Genomic DNA, 11753 nt, shown 5'->3' with positions numbered 1-11753 from the left:
TCTCTCTCTCTCTCTCTCTCTCTCTCTCTCTCTCTCTCTCTCTCTCTCTCTGTCTTTTCCTCTCATTAATAGCTGCCTATATCTGTCACAAACCTGACTCAGCTTTCCCTCTGTCATGCTCTACCCACCCATCTCTTCTCTCTTTCATGTCACTCCCATCCATCTGTTTATCTATGTATTATCTATCTACTAACCTATCATTATCATAACCATCTGCATATATCCTGTATGATCTATTTTCTTTGTTTTCTCTTTGTTCCAATGTTCTTTGTGACAAATTCTTTTGTTAAAGTGTCTTCAGATTTCAAAATTGTTTCTCCCCGCCTCCCTCTGTTCAAAAGTGAGTCTTGACTTCTCTTTACCTAAACCTAGACTGGTAATTAGTACACGTGGAGATTCAGACTGGTTTCTGCAACTGAGGTACAGAAAGTTCTGAGATAAAATGTTTGCTCTGTGTGCTTCTAGTTGCTGCTGAGGATTATATCCAGAATTTATTTGAAAATTAAATGGGCCTATCTTTCCTGTTAAAGGAAAAACACAAGATTCAGCAACCATACCTGATCCAATCTTGTTTCTCTACTTTGTGTAACCCAACAGGGTGCCCCTTATAGGTCTCATATGTGATTTTTCCTGCTTGATCTGTGTCCTGGAAGTCCCGCTCTAACCTCTGCCTACAAAGCACAGCACAGAGACACTGACACAGAACAGGCTAGAAGTTTCGGAGGAATTTGGTATTCAAACCAGAAGTCTATGTTGTCAAGAGACACAAAGTGCGTTGGAAGGTTTGGGTGTGGACCCTCAAGACAGAAAAGCCCACACCTATCATAAATCCTACCTCTGCTACCTACTCTGGCATTTGTGGAAGGCTGAGCGGTCCTGTGTTTTATTGCAGCCAGCTTGATCTTCAGTTCTGAGGCCTTCTCTTTGGACTCTTATTTCTGGCTCAGGAAAAGAGCTGTCTCCCAGGCTCAGGTCTCTGCTGTGGTACTTGGGAAGGAAGGGGCTATGGGGAGTTCCCAGGAGGCTTTGATGTCATTTGCTGCTGGGGTCAAGGGCTTTGAGCTAGACTCTGGATGTGTTTTATGTCTAACCCTTGGCCATCCAGGGATAGAGGACTTCCTTTTAGAAGCTGTAACCTATGGGCCTGGGTGTTTTTGAAGTTATGAAGGAATATTTATTACTTCAAAGAAGGGAAATGAAAAGAGAGTGGGGGAGACATTGTGTAAAGAATGTGGTTGGACCTTCCCGCAAAGGTGGAAAGGACGAAGGGAGAGAGCTGTGCTGCTCTGACCACTGAAAATCATAAAATAACCCTAATTAAGCCAGTAGTTCTAAATGAACACTATAAGCATGCTGCCAGGACTCAGGAAATCCCAGTCTGTGGAAAAGAAAGAATTCTTGTTAAAATGGAAAACATGTTTTACTCTTTTAGCCACTTCAGAGGAGGTCTCTACCAATTAGGTGAGCAATGCTCTATACCGGAACTACATCATGCTTAGAAGCCAAGAAAAAGCCACAATGGTCTTGCCTGAAGACATGTTTACAAGTAACATTATACATACTGAGCATGTTACACACATACACGTACACATACACATACACATACACACACACATACACACATACACATACATACACACAAATATAAAAGTGTGTCTAAGAAAAAGTGCTATTATAGAATCTGAATATATATATATATATATATATATATATATATATTTAATCTATAGGTGATGGTTTATATATGCAATTAATAGAAAAGAGAGACCTTAAATTTTAAAAATAGCCAGGAGGGGTATATGAGAGTGTTTGGAGGGAGAAAAAAAAAGGAGAAATTGTAATTATAATATGATCTCAAAAATTAAAAGATAATCCTTTTTTAAAATGCACACCAAACTTTTTAAGTTCCATATAAAAAGAATGGAACGTCTACATAGCAGAGGGAAACTTTAGGTATAATTTTTAATAGAAATTAGAAGTGAAAGGCTATTATTGTACAGTCTTGCAATCTGTCACCTCGGAATTTTTCTTGCTTCAGTTTGACTTGATTTCAAGCAAGGGGCAGGAATCTAACTTTGAGACACAAAGGAAGCTGCACAAGAAGTCTGTCAAGTTTTAAACCCCAGAGGCAACAGATTATATAATAGCATCTTTCTTAGTCACTGCTTTATTGATGTAAGGTAATGCCATGACCAAGGCAACTGTTGTAAAAGAAAGCTTTTAATTCGGGGCTTACTTAGAGTCTTAGAAGTTTAGTCCATTGTCCTCATGGTACAGGTCATGGTGGCATCCAAGCAAGGTGCTGGAGAAGTAGCTGAGAACTATGTCCTGATTTCCAGGTAGAAAAAGGGCAGGTAGGCAGGCCAGGGGGGGAGGGAGGGATGGGAAAGGGGGGCAGAGACTGTGGCTGGCACTCTGGTGACTAAGCATTCAAATTTATGAGCTTATAAGGCCATTCTTATTCAAACCCAAGCTTCTCTCCCACATCATAGTTTCCTGGCAAAGGAGAAGTTACAAGGAAGCGTATAGGAAGCAGAGGGAGGGAGAGGATAACTATGATATATGGTCTGATCTTCAGATAGATCAGAAGAAAGTAGTTTGTTTACCTAAGGTGTGGCTTATTGGTAATCTTGTCTACTCCCTCGCTTTAATGTAGAAGGGGATTGATTAATATAGAGAGGACTATTGTCTCTGCCAAAACCCTCTGGAGAAATTTAAAATTATAGCTCCAAGCCAGACATGAAATTTCTTTCCTGTACTCCTAGTACTTGAAGGATAGAGGCAGGACAATCAGGAATTCAAGATCATGCTTCAGTAAGTAGTGAATTCGAACCCAGACTGTTCTACATGAGAAGTTTTCTCAAAAAACAAACAAACAAAACAAACACATAAGCGACAAAACCGAGTTGTAGTGAAGAAAAGAACAGCACTAAGCAGTTTTGAGAAAGGATGCTCCACAGGTACTGATGATCTTCTTTCATCTTATCAAGCTCATCTTGATGCCTGCTGTCACCTTGGATCCCATTGTGCTCGCTCTATGGTGTTTCCCATTGCAAAGAACAAAGTTCTTACATTCAAAGAACGACTCTAGAATTATAGAGTTAAGATAGGCACATACCTTGCTTGTCTAGGGGAAACAGTGGTTCATACTGTGTGTGCTTACTCCTAGGTGTGTTTCAATAGACCAGGGGTTGCAGTGGCAATTTTCATTTTCTTGGCATCGGATGGCCTGACCCCTGGGGAGTATCAGCAGGCAACAGTGACCCTTTACCTGATTGATGTCAGTGGAAGCAACCACTCTCTTGGTGAGTTGAGAATTATTTCTTTAACACCACTAGCAGCTCTTCCAATAGGCTCAGGAGTCAGTTTGATATTGACGTCTGAAAATGTTTGTGGTATTGTATATGACACATAGCTATAGGGAGGATAAACAGGTGCTGCAACGTTCTAAGCGAATGGCTCAGAGTAGTGTTCTTTACCTTATTTCTCCTCAGGAACCTATGGACTGTCGTGTCAACATAATCCACTGGTTATCAATGTGAGCCATCATGCGAATGTCTACCCCCAACATACCTCTGCCATGCTGCTGAATTTTTCATCCTCACTGGTGGGCATCTCAGCAGTGGCTCTAAGGACCTCGTCCCAGACCAGTTCTTCAGCTCCCAGTAACTGCATCCCAGAGCAAAATTATCAGGGAAAGAGGTACAGAGCTAGTGTTTCCCTATTTTCTCCCAGTGCCCTTGTAACTACAATGTATTATTATTTGCTCTCATAGTGTTATACAGTGGTTGCTTAATAATTAACTGAAAGAATGGATTTAAGAACTATCAAAAAGTCCTGAGAACCAGACAAAAATAATGCATAGAAGTCAAACTTGGGCTTTTCAGATATTTTCTTCTTTCCTTAGTTGAGTATAATGTTTTCGTGAGTATTTAACATCTTTACAAGGTTTTAACCTCTTTTTTCACATATAAAGTCACTGACTTTAAAACAACATTGTTATTTAAACTGCCAAAAGTTTGTGCTGAAAACTCAAGGCTCTTTCTTTACTTGTTCCCACCTGGACAGTGTATATCTCAAATTTAAGAATTACTTGCTAAGGCATATCACATGATCATAAGACCACATATGGAAATTGGAAATTTATCAGCTACATGTGTCTTTCTGAGGACATTCACGATTGTCATCTTCTAGACACATGAGGATCCCTGGATTCTTAGCAGCAGTTAGAAGAAGGGTTATACCTTAAAATATTCCTTAACCTAGTTTTAAAAGTGGAGAACACTTTAAATTAAACAATATGTGCTGTAGGTAGTTTAGAATGTTTCTTTCAGTGATCTAATAGATCATTAGAACCAAAGAATAAGAGGTGCTGCAATGTTCTAAGCGAGAGAGTAAGGTGAGTCCACCTGCTAGTTGATCCAGAATCTAATCACAAAAGCTAGTGTTGTAAGCAATGTTCCATCATGTATCTGAGTGCCACCATATCCATCCCAGGTGTATTAGAAACCTTTTCTGAGAGTGATGCAGAGTACATAATACTAGTAGAAGATATTGGTTTTCTACTGATCTGTAGCAAACCACGCCAAAATGTAGTGACTCAACATCTTGATATGAGGGTGATAAATCTAGATGCAACTCAGAGATCTGTCATAGGCTTAGGCTCACTTTTGAGGGTGTGATTGAGCTGTTGACCAAAGCGTCTCAAAGGAAGTTGGAGAATTCGCTTTGAAGTCTGTCACTGTGACAACTGGTAGCCTCAGATAAGCTACATCCAATAGATATGAGCAGTGGGCAATCACATGTAAGTATGACTCAGTTTAATCCATGTAAGATACTCCACAAACTGTGTATATTATATATGCTAGCAATTGATCCAAGAGAAGAAGAGGTCCCAGAGATGATCGATACTTGAGACATTTCCCAAGAGGGAAGCCTCAGTTATTTTCATAACCTAATAGTAGGAATGGCAGGTGACTACTTCTGAAATGTCTGATACAATAGTCATGAGTCAATGAGTCTACCCATGATTTTGTATAAAAACACAGACCCCTGCGGAAATCTGAGAGACCATCTACTATATGTAGTGGTTGTGGCTTGTGTTAACTGAGCAGTAATCAGATATTGTGCTAGGTGTCAGAAAGCAGAACAGAGTGAGAGACAGTGTGGATTTTGGGAATTTTATCATTAGCTAGTTCACCTATGGCTTTTATACATTCTTAGAAGATACCTTCAGATCTTCACACTAAATGCACACTATTAAAATGTCAGTCTTTCATAATTATCACCTAGACCTCAGTATTCTCGTTATTTTCCATATTGCCTCTATGTCTGGCCTTAAGCCACACAGCATTTCTTTCGTGTCCTCGAATCATGTGTTCTCAATGAATCTGTGCACATAATGTTCCTACTCTTTTGAATGTCGTCCAGTCCTTGTCATTTCAAACTGCATCATCAGGACTCTCATCTTGTGAAGCTCTGTCAAACATCTTTACTGTTTTCTTAGGTCAATTGTACCAAAGTGGCCACCACACTGTGTGGTATTGATTTCGTTAAAGCATGTTCATTCACATTGAATTCTGGGCTCCCTGTAGTGGAAATCCTGCTCAGTATTTGTTAGTGCCTAGCAGGGAACCTGACACATAGTAGGTATGAGAAATTTATGTTGCATGGCAGTTGTTTTTAATGCTCTATGGAGCAGAACTGAACAAGAAAACAACAAAGAAAAGCAGAAGTCCCAGCCTTTGTAAACACGAAGGATCAGAATTGCCCTCTGCATCATAGCTGCGAAAGTTCAAGAAGGAAGCTAATTAATTGTGATCCCTGCTGCTGGTTCTTCATGTATTTTCATGTGGCACTGTGAGAAAAACAAGTTTTATATGCGTGCATGCAAGCCAGTGGAAATAGGATCTGATTCTCCAGTTTACACTGAGTACATCTGGAATGCATAAACATTTCCAAACCACATGTGACTGACAGGAGCCATGAAAATTGGCTTTTTCCTTCGCAGCCAGCAGATCAGTACAATATAGTACATTTTTATACACGGGGCACATAGGAGTCTCATGTATTTTTCTCATGAATATATTTCAAATGTGAATTCTTACGCACTTACAAAATAGAAGTCTTTGGTGGCAATATCACATCAATCATTGTTGTATGTGTAAACACCTTATAAAATGAAACTCTCAGATTCTATATATTGTGAGAAAGGAATTTCTGGCTACTTCCTTAGGACCTATGACCCAAATTCCATTAAAACTTAGGTGAATAAAGAGAGAGTTGGCATATGCCTGGTGATATAAGCTACGTTATCCACTTTGTATTTAACTATTAATGAGCTTTAACCCATCTCTCCTAAAATTGTATAACTTTTTTTCCAACTTGATTGATTCATAGAATCTCCGTTGAAAGCCAAAAATCCTGCATCTGACTCAATGGTGACATTTAGTATTTCTTCTTTGTCCAAAGTAATTTTTCCTTGCATCCCACTGAAATCCTAATAAAACAGAAAAATAGCCAAAACAAAACAAAACAAAACAAAACAACAACAACAACAAAAACATGAAATGCTGACAAAAAAGTAAACTCAAATGTTGCCCTGAAAGTCTGGTTGTAAGAAGTATAGTGGAGTTAAATTAAGAAACATCATTTGAAGGCAAGTCATATGCTTGTTATAGTCTTAAAGAATCAACAAGCAGGTGGGTGTAAGATGGAGTTTACCTGGTATAGTGCTGGTCTGTCATTGATGAGACTAAGTTTTATTCCTAGCACTGTATATAAAGAGCATGGTAACATAAGCCTATAAGCCCAGCTTCAGGAAGGTAGAAGCAGAAGGGTCATCAATATCATTGCCAGCTACACAGTAAGGTCAAGGCAACCCTGAGCTACAGGAGGATTTCTCTTCTCTCCTCTCCTCTCCTCTCCTCTCCTCTCCCCTCCCCTCCCCTCCCCTCCCCTCCCCTCCCCTCCACTCCGTCTCCCTTCCCTCTCCCTTCCCTCTCCCTTCCCTCTCCCTTCCCTCTCCCCTCCCCCTCTCTGAATATGGACCACTTTGGACTCTTTTTCTAGGTGAGCAGTATTATTTATTTAGATAAGAGGTCAAAGTCATAGACAAAGCTGGGAGAAGACCCCAAGATTTTAGGAGTAAAATATGGCATACATACAATGAAGGATTAAAGCATTGGGAACAAAGTTTTATGATAAAAAGAAGGAAGAAAGGAAAGACAGAAAAAAGGAAGATGTGAGGGTGTAGAGAGGGAACACTTGTTAGCTTTGACGATCTCTTAGTCTCATTCACCTTATGATGGCTGCCCGGTTTCTGACTCTTTCAGCTTATTCTACTGATCAGGAACCCATATGTCTTGAAGATCAGATTTAGTCCTCTTTTTTGGGCCATTAACAGTCAATAAGTACTCAGACCATTCTTGTCCTCACACTCTTTCTTTCTCTCTTTACTTTAGAGAAAAGTTCAAGTTAACTTGTTACATGCACGAGAATCACAGGACTATGCCAATGACTTTGGGAAAGCAAACCATGTTTTTGTTATGTAAGGGGGATTTGGCATTGACATGCTGTCTATGCAAATAGATTAAAATGTTAAAGATCAGGACTTTGGAAATTCACAAGATAAAAATCAGGATTTATCAATTAAACAGGAATTGCTGTTGAGCAGGGTACTTCTACAACAGGGCATTCATTCTTCCAGAATCATGATTCAGTAGAAAAATTGACTATAACTCCTTTGATCATGATTGATCACATATCCACAGGTTCCCCAGTGTTGAATTTCTGGATATAAAACATACCATTCCATTTCCAAGGACATGGGTTGATGTTGATGATAGCATTGAAAGTCCTGACTATTTCTCTCCCTTCAACTTGCCTAAGTGTCTCTGTTTGTCCTACATTGGGTGAGAAATTAGTACAAACCTTCCAGACAACAGTCCTTTCTGTTTATTCCTGACTTTCCAGCAGGGTTAGCACTCTCTAATTTGATGTTTCATAATTAGGTGTGTGGCTTATTCTGAGCGTTTGGTCTTTGTTAAGCTCCTACCTCCTGCCAAACCTTTTGCTTCTTCTGTGTTTGTCTTTGAAGTCTACTTTGTCTGGAATTAAAATTTCCGTTCCTGTTTTCATTTTGTTTGCATTTGTTTGATAAATATTTGTCTCTCTTTCATTTTCAACCTTTCTTTATCTCCACTGCCAATAAGCCCAGGGCCCATTGCTTCATTGCATTGTTTACAAAGACAGTAGTGGTACCATGTCAAAACATGCCAAGTTCTGTTCTGAAAAATCATCTTCTAAACTTTAAGCATCTAGTAGCCTTTAGGGTGCTATAGAATTTTTGTTTTTAGACCATTCACCCCCAGCATGCAAAGGCTGCCGCCAATGACTCAGTGCATCCATGTACTCTGATGCTTTTGTCTACCTGATGTTTTGGGCTGAGTTGAGGACAGTGTTGATGAGAATGATGGGCGGAGAACAGCTCTCTTTTTAATAGAAAGCAGTGATCAGTTATCTGGTCTTTAAAGTAGGGCTTGTAAGAAAGAAAGGATTTGTTTAACTATTTTAACCGTTTTTGGTTTCTTTTATATGTTTTTGTAGTACTTGGAACTGAACTAGAGCCTAGATCATGCTAAGCAAGTGTCTGCTACTCAGCTGTATCCTTAGCTCTCTTCATTTCTTTCAGTGGGAGGAAAACACAAAAGAAAGAAGAAATGTCTGTCTCTTTCCTTTAGTGGAGTTCTTATCCAGACCTACCCTAAAAGCAACAACAACAAAAACAACAACTACAACAATCACCAAGAAGTATATGCTTTGACTGCCAATGGTGTTTCTAAATTTAATTCTACTTCATTCTTTAACCAAGAGGAAGTTTCAGATGATTCTAGTTTTGGTTTGTGATATGAATCAGATGTTCACATTTTCCTGTACTGTTGATATTTCAGTAGGAATCTGAGACAATGCCTAATAGAATCATGAAATGAAAAAAAAAATATGTATATATAGTTTGTTGGAGGACATGATGACACCAGGTTGGAGTATCCTACATGGAAGCTTCCCCCCTCTTTCTCTATTTTTATGTTTTCTCATTCTCCTCTTAGAAGGTGAAGTGGTTACCAAACCTCTTCATTCTTCTGGATATATCTACTTTCATTGCTTGAACTGTAAAGCCACATCTGGATTTTGTTAATATTTATCTTTTGCCAGTTAGCACCATGTTTTCTGAGCATGCAAGGAAAGTGCTTCTTCTGAGTTCAGTGCGCCCCCTTTGGTTGTTGTGACTTGTCTAGTCCCATGTGCCTAGGATTCCTACATACAGCATCCACTTCAGTTCCCAAACTGCTGGTTAGGGTTGGCATTTTATCACAGTGAAGGCTTGGTTTCCTATGATACTGTTTCATACTATAGAGAATATATTAGTTATTGTGCTTTGCTGTGATAAAACACCATGGGCAAGACAACTTAAGAAAGGAGTGATTTTATTTTGTCTTAGGGTTCCAGAGGGATAAGAGTCTATGATGGTATACCAGAAGCATGGCAGTTATGACCAGTCATGGCAACAAGAATAGGGTGCTGGGAACTCACATCTTGATCCACAAGCATGAAATAAGAAAATAAACTACAAGTGGTATGAGTCTTTAAACACTCAAAGCCCACCTCCAATGACATACTCTCTCCCACAAGGCCACACCTTCTTAATCTCACAAAGGGGTGTCACCAACAGGGGACCAAGTGTTGTAATGTATGGACCTATGTGGGGTATTTTCATTCAGACCACCACACTGTATTTCCATTATCAAGGTACTCACCATGGCTTTGGCACATAAGAGAACAACCAAACCAATTACTGAATTGATTCGTTGTCAATCTGTCTTCTAGCGTTATTACTGGTACCATTCTGTACCAGTAATACCTTGAGCTAAGTAAAAATGGGTGTTTCAATCTTGTGATCTTGTGATGGCTTCAAAGTAAGTTCAAGGCGAATATAAAGGGATTAAAACTTCATTAACTCATTTTGTATTTAAAGTACACATTCTAAGTGAGATAGAAAGCAAATAATAAATACTGACAAAAAATGATAGGGGGAAGTGAGATTTCTCTCATCCTATCACTTATCAAAACCAAGTATTCTCACGTAAAATTGAATCAGGTATTTATTTTTTTAAATGGATATGCATGTGCAGCCTGAGTTATTTGTTTTATTTCTTATCTACCCAGGATATAAATGGTAGGTAAGTGAAAGATAGACAGATATTTATGTTTTGATCCTTATTATCATCTTATAAAATGGAATATTGTTTTGTGTGATAGTTTAGGATTCATACGATAAATGTGTGTGTGTATGTCTACTGCCATACTCAGAATAAAATAGTAACTATGGTTTCACTTCAAGGAACATTCTGAGAAACATAATACAAATCAATCCATAAGTAGAATTACTTCTAATGGTGGGTTTTCATGTATGTGTGTTCATTCTGGTAGATATGCATATGTATGTAGGGGGTTGACCTGATGTTGCTTGTATTCTAATGCTAATGGTAATAATACTAGTTCCTCAAGAGGTGGATGCCCCTGATGAGCAGACTATCACATGTACAAGTGATGCCATCTGAACTTTCTCCCCATTTTTACTGGGCCATAAAAGACTAGAGCCTGTGATAGGGCAGTGGAGGGGAATGGTGGGACTGGAGGCTTAAGAAGGGATGGAAGGTAGAGAGAATGGATAGGGGGAGAGGAAGAAGACTGAGTAGGAAGAAGCCACCATGGACGAGAACTGCCAGGAGAAACAGCAAGTGATAAGGGGACTTATAGCAGGGGAATAAGTTAGTATAATCCTAGATCTGCTCAATCTAGAATATGGGTTGTAATTAAAATATCTAGATTGTGTGTCATTTATATGGGCTTATTAGGATTGGACAATCCAGCAACATATGTATACATGTGTAGGTGTATAAAGAGATAGAATATTCATTTTCCAAAATATTTGTTATAATATTTTGTCATAATGTCACAATGTTCCAGAAATCATTGAAAAACTGAAGTACATGTTTTAAAAAGACCCCTTATTTCAAATAAACAAAACTGAGACTAGGATCTGTGAAATTAGATTTTAGTAAAAAAGATTTACTGGAAAGAATGACCAATCTCTTCAACTAATTTTCAAGAAAGCTGCCACCCTCCTTCAAAGTATATTGGACTTGGTGCAATGGGAATTCCACAGGTTTCACAATAATCAAAGAGGACTTACACTTTAGATGCATTGACACAACTGGTCATGTTATTTTGAGGAAATGGTGTAAGGTCAATGACAGCTCAATGCAGTGAAGGTAGGTGGAAATGTTTGATGGGTGAAAGTAGGTGGAAATGTTTGATGGATTGGGCCATTGAAGTGGAAGGTATAAAGATATTTTGGACTTTGGGGGACATTTGGGAAATGTAAAGTCCAGACCAGGGAAATTTATAGACAAATCCAGGCAATTGGAAGTTACTGTGAAAGGTAAGAGTTTTTTTTTCTTTAAGATTTATTTATTATTATGTGCATTGGTGCTCTGCCTGTACAAGGGGCCAGATCCTCTGGAACTGGAGTTACAAACAACTCTGAGCTGCCATATGGGTGCTTCCTCTGGAAGAGCAGCCAGTGCTCTTAACTGCTGAGCCATCTCTCCAGCCCCGGGAAATGAGAAGTTTTGACTCAGGCCCTATAGTATTCTAGCCCAAACCAAAAAAAAAAAAAAAAAAAAAAAAAA

At 38.9% G+C, this 11753-nt stretch overlaps 1 protein-coding gene across 1 annotated transcript in view; it reads left to right on the top strand.

Moving 5' to 3' along the window:
• The window catches only part of Pappa2 (pappalysin 2), a 238200-nt gene that overhangs the window by 128356 nt on the left and 98091 nt on the right, over positions 1-11753 (top strand). The window contains exons 12-13 of the mRNA XM_021198056.1: positions 3170-3305; positions 3495-3702. Coding sequence (XP_021053715.1) covers positions 3170-3305; positions 3495-3702 — 344 coding nt within the window. The remainder of the gene's footprint in view (positions 1-3169; positions 3306-3494; positions 3703-11753) is intronic.

This window comes from Mus pahari, chromosome 5 (genome assembly GCF_900095145.1).
Source record: "Mus pahari chromosome 5, PAHARI_EIJ_v1.1, whole genome shotgun sequence".
NCBI lineage: Eukaryota > Metazoa > Chordata > Mammalia > Rodentia > Muridae > Mus > Mus pahari.
This window is presented reverse-complemented; position numbering and strand designations above follow the sequence as displayed.